The following is a 27,498-nucleotide window of genomic DNA, read 5'->3' as shown; positions in this document are numbered from 1 at the left end:
AAAATGGGCTAAAATATTTGGAGGTGTTACCCGACCGGCTTGACATCAGGGAGGGAGAGAACATCTGGATTTACATATCAGCTTACGATCAGGCGGGGTGTTTCATTCGCTTCCAGACGATTATGTCAAACATTTCTATGCCTACTTTGAACTTAAGGCACATCCCCGTGTTTTTATTGCGAATGATAGATAAAACTGCTATTAATACTTTCCCCCCGAATATTAACTTTGTTTGTAAGATGTGCATCAGTATGTGAATATGTGGTTGAAAACTTGCTGTCAAGACAATAGCTGCCAATAAATGCCAGCTGTCAAAGCAGATGTATAATTAACAAATCACATGGTAGCATCTCTCAGCGAGCAATTATGTGCAATTATGTGGATTGTTTTATCTGTTGCAATGAAAACCAGCATCAAAATGAGGAGTAAAGAATATTTGACTGAACTTCATTGTGGGATGATTGACTGCGGTCACAGTGATGATTGTTGGTCTAAAGACTGGTTTGAGAATTTCAGAAACTGATGACTCACTAATGTACACACACCCATACTCACACACTCAGGGGATACAAAGGATCGTTTGGGGAAAACCAAGAAACACTAGATGGCCAAACTGGTTCTGTCTGTTAGAATCACAGCCATTTAAACATGAATTAGGTGAGCACAACAACTGAGCATAGCAGTGTTGTGAATGTGACATTTGCAGTAAAAAAAAACTTGAAACAAATTCACAGAGAATGTTAACAGTACACAGAATCATCTGTTTATATTTTCCAAAACGTCTAAAAATTTAAAGATTATGAAAAAATATCAACATGTAAACGTGATTTGCATTTTAAATGAGGGAAACAGTCTTATGGAGGTGACCAAAATGTACACGAGCTTACACCATACAACATAGCTTACTGTGAATTAAACGGAAGAAATAATATTATTTAAAAGGATAAGAGCTGTCTCTATATACTACAAAATGTATTTATTTTATTTATGAGGGGAAAAACTTTCAGGATGTGAAACTGTGTGATTTTGGTCAAATAAACTAGAGTTCAGAATTATCTTAAGTATCTTTCAAGTACTGTAAAATACAAGCCTATACAAACAACTTAGAAAGGCTTTTAACATTTTGGCTAAAACTTCTTTTTTATTTCACTTGCATGTAGTTGCTCAGCTGCAGAACACACCACTCAGACAAAATGAAGTCACACAGACTTAAAACTGGACAAAGGAGGATAGAAAAACAGGTACTCTGGTACTCTGATGTGACATTCGGATGGCAGAATCAAGAATTTGACCTTATAATCCAACCTTAAATTAACTGTTCATGCTGCTGCTGGGTGGTGTAAATGTGCAGGGGGTGTTTTGTTGACACATTGTGGGTAGGTACAAATACTGACCACATCCATTGCTTTATAACCCCGTATTTTGTCATGTTATCTCCAGTATACCATTCCACATCACAAAGCACGTCAAACTGGTTCTCAAAGCTGAACAGGGAATTCAGTGTAGACCTCAACAGTCACCAAATCACAATCTAATCAACTCAACCTAATCTCTCTCGGTATGTGGTGCAACAGGAAAAAAAAGTCTTATTGTCAAGTTATCAAAACTTATTGATGCACAACATGTAAGTGAAACCATAAACATCATCATCATCAAAAAAAAAATAGTCTGTTGATGAAATCACAATTAATTTTATTAGGCTTAATAAATGATCATCTGTGACTTAACAGCGATTGTCACTTCGACAACTGAATGTGATGGTTCTCTAATGTCACATAATTCATGTAGGTGATTCTAGCATGCAGTTGACTCTGACTCACAGAACAATGCTTTTATTTCATGCACCGTGACCACACTGTAAAAAATGCAGGACTCCACACACTTTAATCATGTTGCCCCAACTCAAATCAATTAAGTTAACCTAATCGATTTCACAAATTTAATTAGATTGTACATAAAACAATTAAGCTGTCCCCCCTCCTCCACCAAAAAACAAACAAAAAACTAACAAGATTGAGTTGTTTCAGCTCATTTTAAATGAGTAATTTTAACAAGGAGCTAAAATCTTTTTTTTGTGCAGATACATTGAAATTGTGCTGGATGCAGTGTTGGGTGTTATTAAAATAACAAAAAAATTCAGTTACTAAAATTCCAAAAAGTAGGTACAGTGGCTCAGTGGTTAGCACTGTCGCCTCACAGCAAGATGGTTGCTGTTTCGAGTTATTGTTGCCTTTCTATCAGTTCACACCAGTATGGTCATTCTCCTCAACTAGGCATTTGCACCCCCAGAACTGCCGCTCACTGGATATTTTCTCTATTTTTTGGACCATTCTCTGTAAACCCCAGAGGTGGTTGTGTGTGAAAACCCCAGTAGATCAGCAGTTTCTAAAATACTCAGACCAGCCCGTTTGCCACCAACAACCATGCCATGTTCAAAATCACTTAAATTACCTTTCTTCCCCCATTCTAATGCTCAGTTTGAACTGCAGTAGATCGTCTTGATCATGTCTACATGTCTTCTACTAAATACTGAGCAAAGGGTCTGAAAACTTTCAGAAATTTCAGCTTTTCTTTTCAACAAATCTGCAAAAAATTTCAACAATTCTGTGTTTTTCTGTCAGTATGGAGTGCTGTGTCTACATTAATAAGGAAAAAAAAAATGAACAAATGATTTTAGCAAAAGGCTGCAATATAACAAAGTAAAAAATGTTAAGCGGTCTGAATACTTTCTGTACCCACTATATAAATATATGTTTTAAGTAGTATTAAATCAAGCAATTTAATTACTTATTGAGTAATTAAGTTACTTTTCAGACAAAGCAATTTAAATAAAATGTTTACAAAGGTTTTAGTCGATCCTGTTGCCTACGCTCAACACAGCGCTTTGCTGTCTTATTTGTACCATCCAATTTAATAAATGCATTAAAGGCAAAAAAACACAATAATGTATTAATGTTTAACTTTAAAATGAAACATTCTTGATCATATCTTTAATTCAATAACACGTTTCTACACCAGACTTACTATTATACAGTGAACGCAAAATGGGAATAAATAATTTAATCATATTTAATATCAAAATTAGCTTTTAACAAACAAAAATGTGCCTTATCCTTTTAAAACAAAGGAAGATGCGTCACAGAAAATGTAATATTTTTGATGAAATAGATCCACTGTGGTAAAAATGGTCTATGATTACCCAAGATTAGTCAGTTCGGGGCACGTTTCTGATTTTGTTGTGTGCAAATTCTTCAGCCCAGTGCAGGATCTCTGCAACATCCTCGACTTTGACTGCATTCCCCACACCTTTAGCGGTGTCCTTTGCACCTTCTGCATTTCCACCCAAGCGTGAACACACAGAAAGAGCCCATTCGATCGCCGAGCCACCAGTAGAGCCCTAGAAAGAGAAAGAGTTTTCAATGTATTGCCATATCAGCTTCTCTGGCCATTTCCTCACAAACCAGATCAAGTTTACAACATTTTATAAATAGCTATGTAAATATTCTATATCCAAAAAAATATAACAAAAAAAAAAAATACAAAAAAAAAAAAAAAAAAAAAATATATATATATATATATATATCATCAGCAATAAATAATACTACATAAGATAAAAATCTAAAATTCTAGAATTCGCATTTAAAAATATTTCCTTTAAAGTTTCTCCAGATAAAAAACATTGTCTGATAACATTACAATTAGGGCATTCCAAACATATTTGTTTAACAGCCTGGTTTCTGTTGCAGTATTGACATTTTGGGGGGAACTTCTCCATTTAGTAAATGTCCATAAGTGAGTTTTGTGCGTCCAGTATGGCATCTTGTGTAAACAACCTCATCATATCCTGAGTTTAAATAAATTGTTTGATGTTTTTCCTGCTACTGGATGGATTTCACAGTTTATTTTTTAAGCACTGATCCCATTTTGCTTGCTATTTGTTAGGAATATAGCCTTTTATTAGTGGCTTTAAGTCTTAGGCCTGGTTTATACTCGACGTGTCCGCTTGTTCGCTTGAGTGCACACGGCGAATGTGATGTCATTGTGGAGATTGCGGATGTTCGCTTTGGGTGCGCGCGACATGATTTTGGCTGGTGGTGAGCAGGGCATTTTTTGAGACTCGAATGAACAGAGCGCGGCGCCGCATTTGAGTTTAATATGAAACACTTTAAAGAAATTTTGTCTGAAACAGTACGACTGTACAGACATCTTTAGATTCTGATCATAGAGATAACCAGATGATCAATAATTATTGGCTAGAAATAGCAACAGCCGTGGGAAAGGAGAAAGTTTTCGTTAAAAGATTTGGAAAAACTTGAAGGACAAGTTTTTAAAAAACAAGAGGACATGGCAAAAGTGGAGACCAGGTAAACAATCACAAGTATATGTTTTTCCACCAAAGATTTTTTACACTGATGTATACAATTGTGAATTTAAAACAATTTAATAGTTACAAAACTATAATTAAGGAACAGATTATTTGTTTGATAACTGAAAAGGAATATTTGAACCTATCGTTTACAATATACTGATGCCTGTTTCTGTAGGCTTTATTGGTGATAATGGTCAGTAATGTTGGACCATTATTGCCTTTTAGCATAATAGAGGACAGAAACTAGCCAGACAGTAATGTGTGAATTGTGGATCGGGCTAAATCTAAAAAAAAACTTCTGTATTTTTAAGCAAGTGTGCTCTTTTATTTTGCTATAAACTTTAATAGGTAAAACTGTCCGAGATATGAACAAAAGCAAGTGATGCATCAAAGACTGATTTAAAAATCTTTAATGGTTATAGAAATCCTTATATTCATTAAAATAATTGATAAAAACAATAAAAATAATTAGCTTAGAAATACTAAATGAAATAAATGATATGTCGTAGTTCATGGAACTTTCTACTTCTCTGTTTATCTGCCTGATTTTAAGGTCAGCTTCTTTTGACTGCCCCCTGTCATTTTAAAGAATATCACAACGGCGAACGCGGCGAGTATAAAAGCCTCGTCCGTTTCGCGAGGTGTGCGTGCAGTCAGCAGAGGTGCACGATGCGGCGCCAGGTGAAAGTATAAATTCAGCTTAGGGTTTTGGCACACTGAATCCGAAATTTTCGTCAATAATTTTCAGTAAGTTTTCAAAAGTTAAAAAATAAATTCGACCTCGCGTTGTCAATTGTATTGACACACTACTTCCAAAACTTTTGTCCGTCATAAAAAAATATTTGAACCGGGTTTGATTTTTTTTTTTTTTTGCTTTTTATATGATAACTGTGCTTTGAGAGGTGTTTTGACAGTTCAGAGCCACCACACAAGCAAAAAGCTAAATACAGAATGCAACTGAAAACCTCTATGCAGGATTCAATGACTGGCGCACTTCTTTAGTGCGTGTGAGTGTGTGTCCATACATTTGACGTACTGCCCTTAGACATTACAATAGAAAGCATGGTCCACTTTCGGTTTATTGCTTCGACACAAAAAAGTGTCCTTGAATTATTGAAGTATCACAAGCAATGTATCAAAATTTCAAAGATTTCCTGAAATAAATAGGATAATCACAGCTCATCTCTTTGATAATGAGCTGAACTCTCCTTCCTCAATGCAGTATTGGATGAACACAATATGTAGCCTATTCCTCTTTCTTTTTCTACATTGGAAAAGAGAGCAGAACAAAGTATCACTGCTTGAGCTGACTCTGAAATGTTTTGAGTTTTTTCGTAATAGATTAATTTATATGCATCAGACTCAGGTATGTAAAGTTTGTTTTTGTAACAGGTTTTTTGCATATGAATATGGAAAATTTCTTCACGACTTCAGTGTGCAAAGACCTTTAAGGTGGGATTTTTCCTTCCTTAATTCTTCTTGTTAGAGCCATACAATAAGAGTATGAAGTCAATCTTATACCAGAGCAGTTACATTAAAGGAACAGTTCACCTGAAAATGACTCCATAATTTGCTCACTTCCAAGCCCTCCTTTTTGTACACACTGCAAAAAATCCTTTTCTTACTTAGAGCTTTTTGTTTCTAGTCCAAATATTGAAAAAAAAAAGCTAAATCAAGAAGCATCATTTAAGCAAGCAAAAATAGTGTTTTCTGAGTTTTTCCTTAAAGCAAGCAAAATAATCTGCCAAAATTCTAAAAATAAAAACTTTTTTTAATATATTTTCATGTTTGTTTTACATATTATGCAGATTCTTCTATGCTCTATAATGGTGTTGGATAGTGGCCTTTTTTAAAGCTTCCAAAAGTGCATGAAATGAATAATTTCTAAATATATTTATATATTATTCGAAATACAATTTTAATACAAGCAATCAAACATGTGTACTGTTTCTTTAAGGGTGCTTTCACACCTGTGAATCGATTCAGTTGTTCCAAAACAGAGATTACAAATGTTACATAGTTGCTCTTTGCTCTTGGAGCGGTTCGCTTTCACACTGCGAAGTTTCTAATCGGACCAAAAGAGCTAAAACAAGTCACGTGTGAGTAAACTCTCCTCACATTGGTCAGAGTGAGAGAGAGTTTTAATTTTATTGCCATTTCAGCTTCTATGGCTATGTCATGGCAAAAAGACATAAGTCAGTGTGTCAGGGTTTATTTTGCAGAGTCCTGCTCAGCTGTCAGGAGAGGTGGTGGTTTAGTGGTGTTTCACAAGATGCGATGTCTGATAATGCGTGTCTGAAGAGTGAGGAGAGGTGTGGTGGGGAGGGGTGAGAAGGGTGCGCGACGTAGCCTATTTGAGGATCGCTTTCTCACTGCAATCGATCCGCTCCAAAGTTCGTGTCAATCGAGCCGAGACCACCTCATTCAAGCTATCTCAGAGCGATTGATTTGGCGTGGATCCTTGGCAATTGCTGGTTTCACATATGCCAAACGAACCGTGCTAACTGGGCAAACGAGACAGGTTTCGAAACAAAAGTGTAGGTGTGAAAGCACCCCACATTTAACCGCTCAAAGAAAACTATTTTTTTTAATGTATCAAACAAAACTCATTTACATGCACAGAGCAACGTTTAGCATTTATAGCAAATAAACCAAGTAAAAATTATCCTGCCTGCTTTTTGAGTATTGTTTGGCTCTAAATCGCCTATGATTGATCACGCGTTAACAGAAAAGACGTCAGTACATAACAACCGGTTATGATTACTACTGAACAGATACCGAGTTGTTGTTGTTTTTTTGTTGTTGTTTGCATCGCAGTGCATCGAACAGACAATTAATTTTGACACCCCTAGTGTATTGAGCTAAACGTCTTAGTTAACGGTTTGGTAATAGTGCGAATTGTACAATAAACTAAAGTGTGATCCCAAAACAATTTTACAGCATGAAAGAGCCAGCATTAAATGTAAAACTCATCTGACTGTGAAAGAATATACTCATACAGTAGACACAGAGGATGGGGCTTGAGGGTGAGTGTGTTGTGTGATGTGTTTGCTGTACTTTGGGTACTAGACAGGCACAGAGCAGCTTCCCTGATGACTCCCAGTGAGAGAACAACATGACCAAGGACTTTGGAGTGCTCTTGCTCAGCTGGACCACAGTCTTCATTAGAACCTAAACACAGGCACACAAATTAAGTTTGCACATTATACTGAAACTAGCTGCAATTATTGTGAAAAGTGCGCTATACAAGTAAGCGTATTGAATCGATCAAAATATTACAAATGTGCATATATTGCGAGAGTCAAAACAATAAGCATTCCTGTTAAATGTTAAAAAGTGTTACCTAACAGAGAAGGGATTAAATAACATATTTCTAACAACCCATTTCTTTTTTCTTTGCCACTGTGACAGGATATGGATACATAATACTTACCAAGATACTCGTATTCAGATTAAAGTGTGATTTAAAGGCTTGACTACATTGATTAGGTTAACTGGCAAGTTATTGGATATCAGTGGTTTGTTCTGTAGGCGGCTGATAAAACTATCCCAGTGGAGCTAAGTAGTGATCATATTTATTTGACTGATTTTTGTTTATCACTCAGAAAGAGCTGGAACAATTTCACTTAGCTCTACTATAAGCCTACAAATACAGAAATCACAGTATAAACTACAGGCAAACTCACCAAAAAAAAGTCTGAGAAGATACTAAGTTTGCATAAACCTGTATGACAGAGGCCTAACAAAGTATTAACAGTGGTGTACATGTTATCACACTAACAGTTGTCTGGATTATTTTTGGCTTATTGTGTGTACCTTCCTATAATAAAGTTACCTGACTTTATCGAGATGAATTTATGACACATTTCCTGTCGTATTTTATTACTGTGTCCTATACTATAGGGAAATAAATATTGTGAGAAACGTTAAAGATGCATGAATAAGTTTTGGTTAGGTCGTACTTACTGAAATAGAGTCAGTCTGGATCAAATCCACCACGACAGGTTTATTGGAGTGTTTGTCCAGCAGCTCCTTGGCTTTTAAGGCAGCCTGAAATAGGAGCCACAAAAAACAACCACCTAGTGAACCTCTTTTGGCATAATTAGATGGGCATTATAAACTCTAATCTACCTCTTTGATCTCCAACTTTCGAATAGAGTTATTGCTGCTCTTCAGCATCGCTTTCAGACGAGTCTGCAACTCTAGTCTCTTCCATTGTGGCATAGGTGTGATATCAACTGCCTAAAAGACATCATAAAAATGATACAGTTGAAGCCAATGTTATGAGCCCTCCTGTGAAATGAATTATTTCCCATGTAAAAATTATTTTAACACATTTTTAAACATAATATATAACTAATTATTTTATCTTTGCCATGATGACAGTACATAATATTTCACATTTTCCAAGATACTAGTATTACAGAGTGAATTAAAGAAACAATTTACCCAATTTTTTAAAATTATGTCATGATTTACTCTACCTTTATTTGTATTTTTCTTCTGTTAAACTTAATAGATCTATCTATAGTTCAGTTAATAGATATTTTGAAGAAAGCTGAAAACCTGTAATAACTGACTTTCATAGTAGAAAAAATAAATACCATGGACGTCAGCGTTTTCAAGCTTTCTTCGAAATATCTTCTTTGTTTTCTAAGGAACACAGAAAATAAAATAAAAAAGTTTAAAACTACATGAGAGTGTGTAAATACTGAGTAAAATTTTGGGGTGAGTCTTAATTTGGCCATAACTTTTTCTGTGTTTCAGCTAATAAAATGATTTTTGGTGATATATCTTATTGTGACACATATTTGGGGAAAATGCTTTGACATTTTTTTAAAAACTCAATGATACACTGGGCAAATATTTTTCTTTAGTTTGGGATGAAAACATCCACTACATTAAACTGCTGTAAAAAAAACATCAGATTAATATTTTTTTCAAAAAACAATTTCCATAAATCTGTTCGACCTCAGTCCTGATCAAAACTACTAAATTGTTTAGAAAATTCCAGGATTTTAACTCTTTAATTGCCAAATTCACAAATGATGTCACTGATTTGGTGAAAAAAAAAAAAACAGAGAATTACTTGTTTTCAATATAAAAAAGTGATTGTGGAAGGTATTCTTAACCTTTTAGCACAGTCTTGAACATGTGAAAGATAAGAAACAACATTGCCTTTGATGCATTGTAATGCAAGTGTTTTTCTCTCTAATTTACTGTTTGTGGCTGTTTTTGACCCATTGACAAAAAAATCAGTCCACAATCACTTTACATTAAAAATATAATTTATAATTTTATATATATAAAATATATATTGTATAATTTAGAATTTTGTGGGTTTTTTTTTTACCAAATCAGTGACATCGTTTATGACTTTGACAATTAGAGAGTTAAAATCCTGGAATTTTTAAAAACAATCAGGACTGTGGTTCATTAACAGATTTATGCAAATAAATAAAAAAATAATAATAATCTGATGCATTTTTACAGCAGTTTACTTTAGTGGATGTTTTCATCCCTAACATAACAAAAGGGTATTAAATTTGAACAGTGCACACAGGTTAACTTGGTTAATTAAATAGTGGTTTGTTCTGTAGTCAATCAAAACAATCTTAAGGATGCTAATAATATTCAGAAAATAAAGAAATGAAAGCAATGAGTCTTTATACAGATGAAAAAAGATCAGAAATACTGTGAAAATTGCCTTGGTCTGTTAAACACCACTTTACTATTTGAAAAATAATTACTATTTCACAGGAGGGCTAATAACTGTTGCCTTCAACTGCAAAAACAAATTCAAACTCCTAAATTGTGATCAGAATCAAACATGAGAAGTTATGGATAGTTACGTACATTGATTAGGTGGCCAACCTCTTTGGAAAGCCGCTTTGCTTCTTGAATAGACAATGTGTTTGACAATCCCATCCGGGCCTCCAGAGACTCCAACTCCTCCTGCAAGGCTTGGCCTGCCTCTCTAGCCTGGAACACGGGACCAGTTAGCATCACAAAATTGAACTAGTACAAAATAACATATTTGGATCTTCAAACCTTTATGGCGTCATCTCCAGTAAAGGCAACAATACGGCAAACGCCTTTCATCATCTGTCGCTCAGATACAACAACAAAGTCCCTAATTGCTCCCGTCCTCAGTAAATGCCTGATGAAACAAGAACATAACAGTGAGCTTGGTTTTTAGCTTGAAAAATGTTCAATGTATTGATGGTTTGGCCTTAAGTAAGGGTAGCCAACCCTGTCCCTGGAGAGGTACATCAATGCAGACATTCTTTCTTTGGCTCTCGGCGAAGGTGGTCACACTTCCTCCCCGTTCGTCCCATATCTATCCTTGCTAGCTCCTCTTGTCTTAATCTTATTCTATCTCTGAGGTTCTCCTTGCCCTGCTATCCAAACGAATGAGGAATTATGGATTTGATCAACTGGTCTCTGAATGCAATTGACACCATCTTCTCGACGAGAAGTTTGGGCTCGGGAGAGCCAACTTGTCCTCCAGGTACGTTTGGAAACGGCTCTGCAACAAGATTTGGCCAGATCAGGAGACGAGTGATGGACATTAAATATCTGTGAAATTGGCGGATATCGACCTAAAGTTGAAGTATTTTCCTACTGTTTTCGGCTCCCTTCTTCCTCCTGCCAGATGTATGGAACAAAATCAATGCCAAAAGTCTTGAATTAAAAAGCTTGTTGAATATCACAAACTAAAAAAAATAATACACCGTATTAACAAGTTCTTGCATTTTAATGACTTGAATTCCATGGTTTGTATTTTTAGGTCCTGAAATTTAACATATCTGTTTATTTAAGCTGTGAATATTTCAACGAAAAATATTTCAAACATGTTTTCATACTTAAAAAATCAATAATTCATATTCAATTTTCAGATTTCACTTACAAAATATTCAATACCCTTTAAAAATACGATGTATAATATTCAAAAGGTAATTTTCAGTTCATTTTATTTCAGTTCTAATATTCGCTTCCATAAATTCAGTGGATCAAATTCGACTGATAAAATTCAACATTACATCCGGGAACTGCAGGAGAAGCAATAGATTGCAGATTGAAGATCGCCAGCTGCTCTAGCTTTCACCAGCAGGTGGAGATGGAATAATGTAAGATTTTTAACCCAGTAAACAAGCGAGAAAAAGGCTAATAAAGGCACAAAAGTAGCATTTAATTTTAATATCAATGCCTTGGACATTATAAATAATAAAAAGTATGAGTAAAATGAGTAAATGAGGTTTTAGTCATCTATATTTGCCCTTATGTAACGGAAGCCAGCTGATGATCGCATACACACAGTCATTAAAATGCAAGAACTTGTTAATACGGTGTATTATTTTTTTCAGTTTGTGATATTCAACAAGCTTTTTAATTCAAGACTTTAGGCATTGATTTTGTTCCATACAGATGGCCTCGGTTGGAGAAAAACAACTCTCCTGGATAGCAAGATAAGGAGACGCTCTGAAATTCCTGCTATCGTCAAGAACACCTGTTGGACTCTGTAGGCTCACTCACTCACTCACTCACTCACACACTCACACACTCACACATGCACTCACGCACTCACGCACTCACGCACACACGCACACACACACCTGTTCTTACCCTGCTCTAATTCAAGAGCAAGGTTAGAGGGTATGTTTTTTTCAGCCTAACTCTCCAGATGTATCTTACTTCCCTTTCTAAATGCTACCTCCTGTGACCTGTCTTCCCCTGAAAATTGTGATGTTTGTGTACGGTCGGGGGGGTTCAATTTCACTATACGAAAGTGTATGTGACAAATAAATAAAATTTGATTTGTTTAGCATAAATTCTTTAAAATCACACAACTTTCAGTTAATCAAGTGTTGAATTGAAAGCTTATCGATCTGGCTTTTTTTGGCTTCCTTCCTAACTCTATTTTTATCTTTTGGATGCAGCCCAGGAAGCACCAAGCGGACATCAAAGAACTAGCTCAAGAAACCGTCTCTGTTGTCGCTTTGCATTCTCACTGTCTGGTCTCGTTTGGATAAAAAAGCTTCTCATAACACACCAAACGGATGGCAGCTGACTGAAACAAGCTGACGCTCCACACCCCTAAGGGGCAGTAGTCCGTTTTCTTATTCCACAAAGGGAAACTAGAACGTGACATGCGCACATAAAAAACATTAAATAAAAGCTGCGTTTAATACTCGCTACTCACCATGGAGGAATTAGCTGGTGCAAATATATCTGATAATCTAATAATTGATACTGTTTGCAAATATGTGAGAAATTACAGGCGACTTCTTTGTGTTGCCTCTTTGCTTGGTTTCATCACTTGTTCTTGTGCTCTAATTCTTTGCCAATTAGATTGCTCTCTAACGCTGATGACCGACATCAAATTTACATGCTGGATTGGGCAAACTTGCCCTGACAAAAACTCGATGAGAGGCACCGTGTGGAACACCCCGAACAAATTAGCCACAGAGTTGCTCACTGGTGGCCTGACACTTCCCAACGGCCAACTGTCAGCTGGGTTTGACCGAGATTTAGCCCTTGAGAGTTTGCTTTGCTACCCCAGTACAAAGGAGCAAAACAGCCTTACGTGCCACAGCAGAGCTCAACTGAAGTTTGCTCAGCTCTTTCTGAAGCAAGCAGATCCGAAACAGGCACAGCCACGGACACCACTCGCACTGGGTCTGGATAGAGCTGGAACAAACACACAATGTTGTCAACACCTCACATTGGGTGTGGAGAACCACTTGTTACATTAATATTAGCTGATTCCTAAGCCTGATGATTAAGCTATTCCAAGGTACCTCATCTACAGTCCTCAGGCCAGCAATTTGTTTAGCACTCGACAGAGGAACCTCCTCTACGTGCACATCTGCATTTTGACGAATGATATTGAGCACCAGCTCCTCAACTTTCTGCAGCTCAGAGACAGTCAGGGTGCCCTTTGAAACAAGTAGAAAAACATGCATTAGCCATTTTGGAAATCATTAAATCATTGAGACAGCCATTCAGATGTTGTACCTTGACACTGAAGTCGAAGCGTAGACGATTCGCACTGCAATGAGACCCTCGTTGGCTGACAATGGGACCTAGCAACTCTCGCAGAGCAAAGTTCAGCACATGGGTGGCGGTGTGATTTATCATGCAGCCCAGCCGCCAAGCCTACAGTTGAAAATGCAACATTTACCAAAAGGTATTTGGGTATAGGGATGCAACCATCATAGATTTTGGCTGTACAAAGATTGGGCCCCATCATACACCTGGCGCAGTGTGGCGCAAGACGCGGCGCAAAACTCTTTTGGTAGTTTCAGCTTGGCGCAAGAGTCGTTTTGAGGCGTTGCGCTACGCTGTTTAAATAGCAAATGCATTAGCGCTCATTTGTGCGCCCATAGGCGTTCTGGTCTAAAAAGAGAGGCGTTCTGAGGCAGACCGCTGGCGCGTTGCTATTTTGAAAAACTATAATAGATTTTTCATTAGACCAAAACAAACCCGGTCTAAACTCCGGCGCAGAGTTGCGCCTCAATTACGCACTGCTTACAACGCACAAGAGAGCAATAGGCAAATATCTTTACATGTGAAAAAATTTAAATATTAAGGATATATATATATATATATATATATATATATATATATATATATATATATAGGATATAATAAGAATAGAAATAGGATATAAATATAAGGGTTAAAATATTACAAAACATATTATTTTCTAGCCTACATAAATATAAAAAATCACTGCTTTTATATGCCTTCATCTCGGGAGGCTTTTTCAGTTCATTCATAACAATTTGCTTTTGTATAATGTTATTATTATTAGCAGTATTATTTATTATATCCATATTTATATTTGTTTTATTAAAAACAAGCTTAGATTTGCCCACCTGTCAGGTTTTAGACCATATGGGGCATGGCAGGTGTATTTGGAAATAACTCAGTATTTTGACCACACTTGGTCATCTTTGTTCATTTATTCGTTTGCTGGAAATTAGAACTGAATTTAGAAATAGTTTTGAAACAAATTTTTGCGCTTAACAAACGAAATTATTTATTTATAGGCTAATTGATGTCTGTTTCCCTATCCAAGAGCGAATGTGAAAGTAGTTCCATTATCTCTCATTCTCACGCAGTAGATGCTCTGTTTAACAGTTTTCTGTTAAAAAACTGTTAACTGTTTGCTTGTGAAATGCTCATTTTTTCCACTTAGACTTACTTTGCGTCCTGTAAACAGCGAATGCGCTCTTGGCGCGACGCAGGTGGGTCTTAAAGGGAATGGGAGGTGAGACTCTAATTGGTTTATTCTCAAAACACACCTATAACTCATTAAGAAAATAAACTCAACCCTTTTAGCCTATGCGCCTTGGCGCAAAGCGCATTTTCCCGTCCGTAAATTAGCAAAAATGCGTTCTGACACGCCCTGAAAGCGTTTGCGCCCTGCGTTTTGCGCTCTGCGCATGGACCGTCAAAATAGAGCCCATAGTCTGAGGAATAATCACAGTTTCACGGTTATCCCGATTATTATGCATTCATTAATTTCAAAACACTGCTAATTTAGTAAATCACATGAAAACTCCTTATATTTTAAAGTGTTATATATTGCTGCTCAGTAACCAAATAATAAAATCTTTGGATTTAAAAATAAGTGGAAGAGGATTTTGGTATTTAAACATAAGTAATAATTTAACACTAAAAAATTAACAACAGAACAATGAATAAAAAAAATAAATAAATAAAAATAAGAATAATTTAAAACTATTGTGTTTGTCTAATGTAAATCATATTAGCAAAGTATTGCCCTTTTAAAGAGAACAAATGTTGTCAAAGGCGGCTGAACCTCTGTCTAAAAAGCACTTTTGATTAATTATATTACTATATTGTTTGGTAAAACTGATCGTAGGGCTGGGCGATTTGGCTTAAAATCAAATCACGATTAATTGAACATTTTAACTCGATTACGATTAATAAACAATTATTTTATTTATTTATTAAAATTAAGCCCTCAAAGCTGACAGATAAGTTTTGTACAGTAAATATGCTCACATATTAGAAGTAAGAGATGTTTAAATGAAGGGTGCATTACTTGATAAGTAAACACACACTATCTACCATCTATAACTATTTATTGAACTTCAACGTTGAAGAACTGAAATTAAAACACACACTGCCTAAAACCAACAGCCACTTTTTCTTATAAAAAGTGAAAATAAATAACTTAAACTTCTAAAAAAAAAAAAAAGTAATATTAATGTTTTTAATATTTAAAATAGAAAATAAGTAGGATCTCTTTTAAATAAAATAACTCCTGCATACGCCGTGAATCATATTTTAAACAGCGCATTTCTTGTATCTTCTTTAAACAAATATTTTTATGTAAATATTAATATGAATGTAATGGAAAATATGCCGTTATATATACGTCCAATCATCGTCAATGTAGTGCAAAGTAAGGCTCAAGTATGGGCCATCATCCTACTTGACCAGAGATCAGATGTTGCTGAATACTGGAAGTATAAAATCAGCCTCAGCTGTTAACAGAGCAGGGTTACATGACTCCACATGCTGTAGAGAAAGAAGTTTGGTTATGAGTTCGATTATAGGTTCTGAATGTCGAGAATTGCACAGCCCTAACTGATCGGTCCAGTTCTTGTCACGTTACTTGTGGTGCGTTTGCAGCATGGAAAATGTGCGTGAGCGCGTCATGCCCCTCGCACTCAGTGTCGCTCCCAATTTGCGTATAGGCAATATCTGAACAGCCCTTAGTTAATAGCCTCAGCCATAGTTAATCCAGTGTGTGTGGGTATTAGCCTCGGTGTACAAGCTTGGAACTTTAAAGTAGTGCACAGTTGGCATATCTTTGTTTAGTTACTGCAGTTTTGTTCCATGCAGGAACACGGTGTTAAGAAGCCTTTACGATTGATAACGCGGTTAATAGTGAAATTGGGCATTCGTTGCATCCCTACTTGGGTAGTTAAAAATAGGCAGTAACAATGTTTTTTTTTTTTTTTTTAAACAAAATTTTAGTTTGAAGAGAAAATAGAAGGGGTAACTAACTTTAGCAGCTCTTTTACCGTTTTCTTTTTAAAACTTTTTACTAAACTGTACCAACATGCCAAAAAAACCTGAAAAAACAACTCTTAATATTAATAATATACAAACAGAGTGAAAGAGAATAATCTTCATTCTTGTACACTAATCTTCAGTTAGTGCTATTTATTTTATATGAAATTCTAAATATATTTTTTTTTATGGAAAACAAAAAAATGTTTGAGCATTTACTGTATTTGAAATTATAGTAAAACTAATTATATAAATTTTTGTCATGTGTGACAGTGGAAATGCAATGCAACATGTTCCCACCTCATCCACGTGAAGATGCACTTGATCTCCAGTTCTCAAAGTCTCTGCTGCTGTGACTTTGTGTACCACATAACCCCCAGCGAGACGGACACACTTTACAGGGAACAACACATCCTGAAAACAATACCACAAGCTGTGTCTTTATCTTGCCCCGGTATCAAACATAATAAAAATAAGACATCTCAGGTGGGAGGTGAACAAGAACCTGCAGCCCATCCTTGGTGAAGTAACCCTGGTCATTGGCCTGTCCGCCCTGCTCTGCATAAAAGCTGGTCTGGTCCAGGATCACAGCGCAGTGCTGACCCTGACGCACCTCTGAAACCAGTGCCCCATCACAGTAAAGTGCCAGGACAGACGCTTTGCAGGGCTCAAACACTGAAAGAACAAAACAGTTCGGTTTTTTGTTTAATCTTATACTGCATCACCACCAGTGTGATGCAAGTTCTGTGGTCAAGTGTTCAAAATTCATTTATTTTCCTTCGCATTAGTCCCTTGTTTATAAAGTGTGGCTCAATGGAATGAACTGCTAACTATTCCAACATGTTTTTTTTACACAGCGGAGGCCCTTCTAGCTGCAACCCGGTACAGTCTTCAACAGTCTTCAAATTATTCAGTGTATTTTTTAACATTCTGATGTGTTTAAAGCTTAACATGAATTTTAGCATTTCTGCAATTTTTTTGGTTTTCTAAATGCTTTTATTATGTTGCTAATTAGTTTGTAAGGTGTACAAAGCGTTTTTTTTTATCATGTTAGCAGGGTTAAAGGGTTATTGAGTGTGCTGTAAAGTGCTGGTGGTTCCTGAGGTATGCTAAGAGCTTAACATGTTGCTACAAGATGTAGTTTTGGTGCTTTGTTTGTGTTGGCATTTGTGTGCCAAATATGTTGCCATGCATTTTTTGAGGTCTTCTGAGTGGTTATGGCATATTCCTTTGGGGGTTATTTCCAAATTCGAGCTGTTTGGTTAAGTGTTCAGAGTATTCAGAGTATTTAAGTGTATTTTACCACACTTCTATGGTTGCCAAGGTCTTATGAGTGTTTGTCAAACTATTTTTGTTTTTACAGTTGTTTTAAAAAATTGCCATGTAGTTACTGAGGAGTTTGTTACTTGTATTACATGTATTTTTGGCACTCTCTGTGTTTTTAATGTGTTCCTATGTGGTTACAAGATTTTTAGCATGTGGCTATTTGATAACGGAGGTGTTGAGTGGTGTTACGTAAACAAGCTCATATGGGCTTGTCTGAAAACGCAAAATGACACACAAATGTCATGGGTGAGACGCCATGTTAATTTTTTTTAGCTCCACTGTCATAAATGAAACAGGATTTTAGGATATCAAAGGCAGCAACCTAGGGCTGTTTCTCAATATGCGGTCTTCAGCGATCTTGTGTCCTCGTGTAACGTCATCATCAGCTGCCAAAGTTCAGTTCCAATACTTAAGACTGCAAGAACAGAGGATGCGTGAAACTTCCCGGATGTGTTCTTGATATCAAGGACGCAACGATGCAGACTTGGCACCGATCTCGCTCTAGAAGTCCCAGAAGTCATTGTGACTGGAGGTGGGAAGCGCAGCATTTTATTAAGATTTATTATTAAAGTTCAGAGATATGACTTATTTACCTCAGGAGTTTCCCTAAATGAAACTGTGAATATAAACATTACCATGGACATCTTAATATAGGAATAAACACATTAAGGGTGTTTATTTGCTGAAATTGGTATTAAAATCTATTTTATTTGTATTGTGCAATGTATATTTATAATGATTTATGCATAGTATATATTTTGAAAAGGGGAAAAACAATACATCTCTGTATGAATGCTGTAATGTTTAAATAATATTCCATTAAAAACACGTGAAGGTCATGTGACCATCAGGAAAAATGCAGCATCTCATTTCTCACAGGACATGTTCTTTGTCCTCACCATCTCCTGAGTTCGTTCTTCCGAGGACACCAGAAGAACGCAAGTCCGTTCTCTGTATTCTTTGAATTGAGAAACAGCCCCGTTCTCTGTCCTTGCGGTACTTTTTCCACATTTTTTTTTATTTTACAGCCTTATTCCAAAATGTATTCAATTCATTTATGAAATTGTTGCAAATTTATTAAAAATGAAAGAAAAAGCATCCATCATCCTTATGGAAGATGTTTGGAACTACCAGGACTCTTTCTAGAGCTGGCCGGCCATCTAAGCAGAGTGATTGGGGAGAAGGGCCTTAGTCAGGAAGGTGATCAATAACCCGATGGTCACTCTGTCTGAGCTCCTGCATTTTTCTGTGGAGAGAGGAGGACAACCATCTGTGCAGCAATCCACCAATCAGCCCTGTATGGTAGAATGGCCAGACGGAAGCCACCAGCTCGCCTGGATTTTGCCAAAAGGCATCTGAAGGACACTCAAACCATAAGAACAAAATTATCTGGTCAGATGAGACTAAAATTAAACTCTTTGGAGTGAATGTCAGGCGTTACGTTTGGAGAAAGCCAGGCACCGCTTTTCACCAGGCTAATACCATCTCTACAGTGAAGCATGGTGGTGGCAGCATCATGCTGTGGGGATGAAGCAGGAACTGGAGGACTAGTCAGGATAGAGGGGAACGATGAATGCATCAATGTACAGAGACATTCTGAACCTGGTTCAGAGTGCTCTTGACCTCAGACTGGGGAGACAGTTCATCTTCCAGTAGGACAATGATCCAAAGCACAGCACCAAAATATCAATGGGGTGGCTTCACAACAACTCTGTGAATGTCCTTGAGTGGCCCACAAAGAGCCCAGACCTAAATCCTATTGAACATCTCTGGAGAGATCTGAAAATGGCTGTACACTGTCGCTTCCCATTTAACCTGATACAGCTTTAGAGGTATTGGGCAACAAATCCTAAGACAGGTGTACCAGGCGTGTGGCATCATATTTAAAAGCTGTAATTGCTGCCAAAGGTGCATCTACTTAGTATTGAGCAAAGGCTGTGAATACTTTTGTATATGTGATTTTTCAGGTTTTATAATTTTTTTAAATTTACAACAATTTCTAAAAAATTTATTTCGCATTGCATTATGGGGTATTGTGTGTAGAATTTTGAGGAAATAAATGAGTTTAATACATTTTGGAATAAGACTGTAACATAAAAAAAATGTGGAAAAAGTGAAGCGCTATGAATACTTTTCGGATGCACTGTAACTTGATGCCTTCCAGCCTTAGATTGCTGAGAGGGATTTGCGATAAAGCTGTGTGGTTAAGGCATTTTGAGGGATTTAGTATGATCAGGACTGTAGAGGTGTCTTGTGCATTGATGGCTACTGTGGTTCTAGACTAAATGTGAACATGCATTTATATATCTGACTTGCACAAAAACAATTCATATGAATAAGTTAAACAAAAATACAGATTATTACACAAACCCGCTCTAATTAAATGTGTTGAATAATATCCTTAACCCATTTAAATTACATTTGATCAATTTAAGCCATGTCTTTGCTGCTGACCTTTAGATGATCCAATTACACTATAGTAAAAAATAATGACGGGCAGCACAGCTGAAAGGTTAGTTTACTGTACAGACAGGAATTTACACATTACTTTAAGCCATATTTATTTCACTTTTGGTCTGAATGGGCTCTTTCAATTACTAAAAACTAAACTTTTATTTAAAAAAAAAAAAAGTCCAGTTGGAACAAGAAAAGTTAATGCAAAAGTTTCAAGTGGTGGTTGCTAAAAGAGTTTTGAGGGAGTGCGTAGTAACTGAGTGGTTATAGAATGTTACTATATTTCTAAAGCATTTCAGGATGCATGTCAATCAGCTGGAATCAACAAATTTGAGCACTGGTAAGGATAGTAAGGAGCTTGATTCACTACACATTGGGACACTAATTGTGACATGAGAATGTTTTCATTATACAACATAAAAAAATTAATTTCATGAACAACAGCAGAACTTTTTTCACAGTTTTTTTAAAATATAGATCAATAAATGTATTGTTTTATATAGCGGCAACATTTCGATTAATTATAAATGTTTGTGAGATTTTTCCGTGTTTGTCTAACCATTTTCATTTACTGTATGGTTTAATATAAACAATGTTTATTTTTTAAAGGTCCCTATTATTTATACGTTTATTATTTATGAGTCACTTATTTTTGAAAGTCTCTCATTTGTCATTAGGTTTGTTTAGTTGGTCATTTATGTTTGGCAGTTCAGCACTCCTATTAGGGAACCCAGTGAGCAGCAATGCTCACTGATTTACAATGTGCACTGTAGGATTTTTTAGAGAGTGAACTTTTCAGTGCACTGGAATAATTAAGCGATGGAGACAGAATTTTAAATGGCAGGCTCCCTGGTCCGTGTGGTGATGTGCGGTTTAAGACACACCCTTAGTGTTTTTGGTATTCTGACTGCTCTATACACTGTTTGAAGAAGTACTATATATTTTAAGAGTTTATAATTAAGTACAGCAGAGTTTTTTGCTTTTTTACTTTTTATGTACAGTACAATTTCTGCACTTTTACAAGTACAACTTATTCTTATTTAATATTTTTTATTTACCTGTAAGCACAGTGCAGTGTTAATATTCAAACATTATATAAAATGTGTAAAGTTGCCGACATTAATACTTTTTTCCTTAGGAATAATAGTGCCTTATTTTTGTACTGTGCGCAGTTGTAGCTGATTAATTAGTCCTACTACACTACTGCATAAGAAATACTGGTTTTTATGGTGGTACTTAGAGAGACAAATATGTTCTGAGGTGGTACTTGGTGTGAAGAATTTGAGAACTGAGATTTGCTAGCTACAGCCCTGATCACACCGAATGCATGTTTTGCACTGAGAAGCACCTATTTTGAATGGTTTTCTAATGGTTGGGAGCGTTTTGCGAGTGTTTTTGTCATTATGCTCTGTTTGCCTGTAGTTGGAAAAAGTCAACTCCGTGTTGTAGGGTTGTCACGATACTGGAATTCGGTACCAATCAATACTGAAGTTTAAAAATGGCAATTTCCTGCGAACATTTGAGTGATAAAGAGCACGTTCTTAAATATCGCTGATTTGCCACTGTGTTCATATGCTCAACAGAAATGACTGTGATTGGTGGTGAAGGAAATCAGTTCACTGAACTCCCCACTGTTTACTGAGTGTAACCACAGATACAGACACTGGAGCATTTCAAAGTCAAGTTGATCAGCTGGTTAGTCTATAAGCAGACATATGAGCAATCCGCTGATAAATCGCAGCTTAAATGCTCCAATGTTGCTGTATCTGTGGTGACAGTCAGTAAACAGTGGTGAGTTCGGTGAACTGATGATCTTCGCGGCCAATCACAGTCATTACGTTTCAGAATCCACTGGTACAGAAGATATGTCACTCGCTCCAGCACCAAGACTGTTGATACAGTGGTTGCCTAGTAACAAAAAGGTGCTGTCCATCGCTCCTTTCTAATGTCAACAAAACTGCGGTCAGGTGCATCTTGTGTTTTCAGAACTGAATTTCATGTTGAGTGTGTTTTTTTAGCATGCTATTTACTTCATTTTATAAACTTTTAGAGCCATGTGTGGTCAGGAGCACACACTTTTAAAGATTTCTCTGATTCTCAAACAAGATCTTTTCACTGTTCAGTACCGTATTGTCCATCGGACCCCACACTGTAACAGTATTTTGGAGAGTCGTCTGTGTGAGGAACTCTTTGCCGTTGTAGCTCCGCCAGGCTATGAAGGTCCAGCTGGTCCAGCTTTTCACCTTCATCCTCCTCTGACTGAAGACCCAACTGAGAAAAAAACAACAACTCTAATAAGCCCATATACACACATAAACAATCAATAAACCAGTCTATAGCTATGCTCCCATCCACCTATTTTTATGCGCATTTTGAAACATCACATAATGCATCATGGAAATTTTAATGATGTTTTGGTCATTCGAAAATCCCTCAGCCATAGTCTGTCATCATAGTGGTTCTGTATTATTACCAACCAGAACTGTGTTGAGTGTGTGACAGTCATCATTAGTTTTTTTTTCTTTTTTCTTTATTATTATACGAGCGACGTGTGATTGGATTACAGCTGTCAGCTGATACAAGGATATTTAGAGAGCCTTGGATGGTGGTTCGCTCTCTTTCATTCATTCCTTGTCACGCAGTCAGCATGCAGGTGATTCCGGGTCAAGGGGTCATGCTGCTGTGAGTTTGTAGAGAGTGCGCTGCAAGGTTGTTTGCTTCGAGGCTGGTTTTGTAAAAAAATGTGTTTTTTCATGCTGCTTAGTCTTACTCAGAGGAAGTAGCGGTGTTCCTTGAAGTTAGGCGCTGTATTGAAAGTGCGAGTGTACGAGTACGTTTTGATGCAGACATAGAAGCAGCAATATCTATGAATGGAAGTGCTTATTATTTTTGGCGGAGGTTTTATTTATGATGCGTGGTGAACGTATCATGCGTTCGGGTTTGTTTGTGAAGTGAGGTGCGTATTTATTTATTTTTGGCGCTCGAGTTGCCTATTTGTTTTGGGTTTTTCCTTTTTGTTTGAATGTTTGATAACTGCTGTGATCAGGATTTGTTTGTTGCAGTTTTCTGGGCCCAGTAGCATAGTAGTCCTAAACAGTGTCTCTTGCCTCCAAAAGCCACCACACATTCATTGCATTTTGTTTTCTGAGGCACAGTTGTTTATAATAGATGAAGAAATGCTCACAGTGGCTTCTCCTACCACAGCAAAGGTAGTTTTTTCGAAATTTGGCACCAGTTTATCAGACAATCACAAGTTTTCATGGGATGAGAACGGTGCTTTATTTGTGATATTCTGCATAAGTGTAATTTGCATTTTTGTATAGAAACATAGCTAACTATTCATCCAGCAATCATATTCTGTATTATGGAAAGGCTAATATTAGTAAAAATGCTAATACTAGTACCTTCTCATATTCATCTTCCAGCACCTTCATTTCCTTTTTATCAACAATCTTGCCTTTTTCCTCTAGCATTAGGTCAATGAGATCCAGAGGAAAGCCCAGGTTGCGATATAAGGACCAGGCAACCGAGGCTGATTAATAGAAAAACAATGGACACAGAAGGTAGAACATTGCAGACACTGCTCAGGTAAAAGAGAAGGGAATGCATTATGAATTATACCAACTGTAACTGGTTTTTAATAGATTTTACCTGGAAAAAAAGAAGAGTTTTCGTCCATGTTGCTGAGAGTCCTGTCAATCACCCTCCTACCCTGTTTCAGCGAGGAAAGGAAGTGGGCTTCATTCTGATTAATGAGATCCATGATCTGGAGAGGAAGAATAAAATTCAGCATGTGCACTAAATCAATCCGATAGGACTTTTATAAATCATACATCATTTTTGGAAAAGGGTGCATAAAAATATATGAAACAACACCAATATTAAGACTTACGCAGACTTAAGCAGTTCATTATTTTGATGTTAATACTCATTACAGCTAAAAAAAAAAAAAAAGATTTTTCTAATAAATACTACTTGGTCTAAAATATATTGTTTAAAAAGTTAAAGTTAAAAAGTGTTATTTTGATAATTTCTAGATAGCGTTATTTAAATGCACTACTATTCAGTATTCTAGTTTTTTGGTTATTAAAATAAAACACAGTAAAACTTGTAAAACATTAGTATGATATAAATTATTTAACAATACAATAGCAAAATATATATTTTTATTTAACTCCTCTGATAGAAAATAAAAATAATCAAATTTTAAAACATTTTGTATTGAGACACTTTCTTCATATTTCAAACCATAATTATTTTTGCGTGAAGTAAAAAAAGCAGCATTATTTAATGCACAGAAAGTTCGAAAGAACAATATCTGTAGCACAATAAATGTTACAAAAACAGTAAGTATTGTAAGACAGGAAGCTTGTTTTTTTTTTTTTTTTTGTAGCATGCTTACTCTATCAGACTCTGTGTTCAGCTCAGGATAGGCATCACCCTGAGAAAAGTAAAAACAATGAGAATATGAAAGCAAAGACACTGCAGTGATGACAGAAATAACCCAGTGCAATCATCTCGATCGTCTCACCAGTAGATGAGCTACAGTGGGCACCAGACTTGCCAGCGCACCCTCAGGAGCCTGCAGCACCTCTGTAGAAAACCTAACCGCACGTCTTAAGATGCGTCTTAACACCAGCCTAACACAAAGACAGCATATTGTAGAACATTTACACATTAGAAGAGTTATATTACTTGACAATATTACCTAAAATATAGATCTAACCTCCAAAAAAAGGTTACTTTAACAAATGTAAAACCCCCTCAAAATACTTGTATATTGCTTTACTGTACATACAGTTGAAGTAAGAATTATTAGCACCTCTTTGATTTTTTTTATATTTCCCAAATGATGTTTAGCAGAGAAAGAAAATTTTCACAGTAGGTCTGATAATATCTTTTCTTATGGAGAAAGTCTTATTTGGTTTATTTCAGCTAGAATAAAAGCAGTTTTAAATTTTTAAACACCATTTTAAGGACAACATTATATTGGAATTACTTTATAATTTCCAGAACAACACACCACAGAGTTAAGGGACCAGAAAAATATCAATCAGTAAACACGTTTTGTAGTTTAAATGTGGAAAATAAACATGCGTTATGGATGTGACAAAAAAGTCTGCGGGTTTACAGCACACAAGCTCTCTGCAACTCTCACATGGTCGCCCACTGAAGCTAAGCAGGGCTGTGCCCGGATAGTACCTAAATGGGAGACCACATGGGAAAGCTAGGTTGCTGCCGGAAGTGGTGTTAGTGAGGCCAGCAACCTGCGGTCTGTGTGGGTCCTAATGCCCCAGTATAGTGATGGGGGCGCTATACTGCTCAGTGAGCGCCGTCTTTCGGATGAGGCGTTAAACCGAGGTCCCAACTCTCTGTGGTCGTTAAAAATCCCAGTATGTCCTTCGAAAAGAGTAGGGGTTTAACCCCGGCATCCTGGCCAAATCTTCCCACTGGCCTCTGTCCATCATGGCCTCCTAACCATCCCCATATTCAATTGGCTTCATCACTGTCTCCTCTCCACCAATCAGCTAGTGTGTGGTGTGCGGTCTGGCGCAAAATGGCTGCTATCGCGTCATCCAGGTGGATGCTGCACACTGGTGGTGGATGAGGAGATTCCCCACCCATTGTGTTAGGCGATTTGAGTGCCCAGAAAAGCACTATATAAATGTAAGGAATTATTATTATTATTATTGACTCTCTACAAAACAAAAATGATTGGCTTTATCGTATGTAATATTTTACATTTATGAGGAATAAGTGTCGTTATGGGTGTGACATCTCTCTGATGTGACAGATGTGAAATTGTGAATATTGGTAAAACAAATAGAATATTTTGAAAACATTGACAAATGCATTTTGAGTATTTCTAAAGTACTGTAAAATACTTACTTACACAAAAAACCCAGAAACCGTTTCCGTATTTTGTTGAAAACTTAAATTTTTTTATGGCAAGGTTGACATTTGCACGGAATTGCTCTTACACAATAGCTTACCTAATTTCCCCTTTTCTGCCTAGTTAACCTAATTAACTTAGTTAAGCCTTTAAATGTCACTTTAAGCTGTATAGAAGTGTCTTGAAAAATATCTTGTCAAATATTATTTACTGTCATCATGGCAAAGATAAAATAAATCAGTTATTAGAAATGAGTTTTTAAAATTATTATGTTTAGAAATGTGTTGAAAAAATCTTCTTTCTATTAAACAGAAATTAGGGGAAATAGTAAACAGGGGCGAATAATTCAGGGGGCTAATAACTCCAACTTCAACTTTATGTTTAGAGTAGACAAATTAAATTACAAAATGAATAAAAAGTGCAATAGGTAAGCCTTTACAAAAGACGCAGTGGTATATGTTAGTTAACGCATTCAAATCATCACACACACATACATATATATGACACACACAAACGTGTCATATTATCTAGTTCAAGTTGAGTTTGATTGTCATTCAGCTACATGTGTGAACAAAGTGTAACGAAATAAACATAACCAGAAATATAAACACAAGACTATGGTACATTCACATTAAACAATGCTTTCCTTATTGAATCCTTATATAATGGAATTTAAGTGAAGTGTCTGGTGCATATAGAAAGAAAAATGTTTCTACAGGTGGTTTGTCAAGCCCACTCAGAAATGCAAAATATTTTTGTTTTTCTTCTAGAGATATGGAACGATTGTAAGAAAGTGTCTGTTGCAAGTTTGCAAACTGGCTCAAGTGTTGGTTAAAGTGTCAGAGATAATAGGGTGTGTCTTCTACAGTTACATGATAGAGTTATTTTTAAAAAAATACGACTGCATTATTAACTCCATTAAATAAACGATTACAACGTTTGATTTTAATGTGCTCTTAGGCAATGAATAAACAATTAGCATAACATAATATTAATAGTCTTTCGCAGCTGTCATTGACATTAATTTAACCGGTGTTAACAAATGGAGCCTTAAAGTACAGAGTTATGAAAAAATACCTATAAAGGGGCAAAGAATTTTCAGTGTCGTAGACCAAATTAACATGTAAAAAAAAATGAAATATATACATGTCATCATTATTTGGTAGTGTGATGAACAAACACTGCCAGTTCAACAATCTGAATATTCTTAAAAGCACTTTAAAATTATGACTGCCTGGAGCTCAGACAAGTGTGTGTGTCTGTTTGTGGTCACATGATGTGCATTTTCAGCCGCATCGTGTGGAAGGATGGCTGTTCAGAAATGCTAGGTGAAACGCCAGTGTGGATGTGGATTGTTTTCGTTCTAAAATGCTATTTTAAAACTAAGTCGTATTCAAGTAAA

General features: G+C 36.3%; 1 protein-coding gene across 6 annotated transcripts in view; it reads right to left on the bottom strand.

Moving 5' to 3' along the window:
- Positions 1 to 2,935: 2,935 nt before the first annotated feature.
- The window catches only part of aars2 (alanyl-tRNA synthetase 2, mitochondrial (putative)), a 37,879-nt gene continuing 13,316 nt past the window's right edge, over positions 2,936 to 27,498 (bottom strand). For 3 of the 6 annotated variants that reach the window (XR_012398034.1, XR_012398033.1, XR_012398032.1), the window contains 17 exons: positions 24,735 to 24,843; positions 24,606 to 24,644; positions 23,855 to 23,969; positions 23,608 to 23,735; positions 22,330 to 22,474; positions 16,929 to 17,098; positions 16,724 to 16,837; positions 13,388 to 13,528; positions 13,171 to 13,308; positions 12,957 to 13,060; positions 10,421 to 10,529; positions 10,226 to 10,351; positions 8,974 to 9,022; positions 8,501 to 8,611; positions 8,336 to 8,419; positions 7,427 to 7,540; positions 2,936 to 3,397 (listed from right to left, as the gene is read on the bottom strand). Coding sequence is in view for 3 of the 6 variants with exons in the window: in XM_073937714.1 (XP_073793815.1) it covers positions 3,206 to 3,397; positions 7,427 to 7,540; positions 8,336 to 8,419; positions 8,501 to 8,611; positions 10,226 to 10,351; positions 10,421 to 10,529; positions 12,957 to 13,060; positions 13,171 to 13,308; positions 13,388 to 13,528; positions 16,724 to 16,837; positions 16,929 to 17,098; positions 22,330 to 22,474; positions 23,608 to 23,735; positions 23,855 to 23,969; positions 24,606 to 24,644; positions 24,735 to 24,843 (1,939 nt within the window). In the remaining 3 variants the exon portion in view is untranslated. Of the gene's footprint in view, positions 3,398 to 7,426; positions 7,541 to 8,335; positions 8,420 to 8,500; positions 8,612 to 8,973; positions 9,023 to 10,225; positions 10,352 to 10,420; positions 10,530 to 12,956; positions 13,061 to 13,170; positions 13,309 to 13,387; positions 13,529 to 16,723; positions 16,838 to 16,928; positions 17,099 to 18,648; positions 18,779 to 22,275; positions 22,475 to 23,607; positions 23,736 to 23,854; positions 23,970 to 24,605; positions 24,645 to 24,734; positions 24,844 to 27,498 lie in introns of those variants that run through there. The other 3 variants (XM_073937714.1, XM_001332352.10, XM_073937715.1) reach the window with 2 other exon arrangements.

Source organism: Danio rerio, chromosome 22 (assembly GCF_049306965.1).
Source record: "Danio rerio strain Tuebingen ecotype United States chromosome 22, GRCz12tu, whole genome shotgun sequence".
Classification (NCBI taxonomy): domain Eukaryota; kingdom Metazoa; phylum Chordata; class Actinopteri; order Cypriniformes; family Danionidae; genus Danio; species Danio rerio.
Note: the sequence above shows the minus strand (reverse complement) of the source record. Positions and strands in the feature narration are given on the sequence as shown.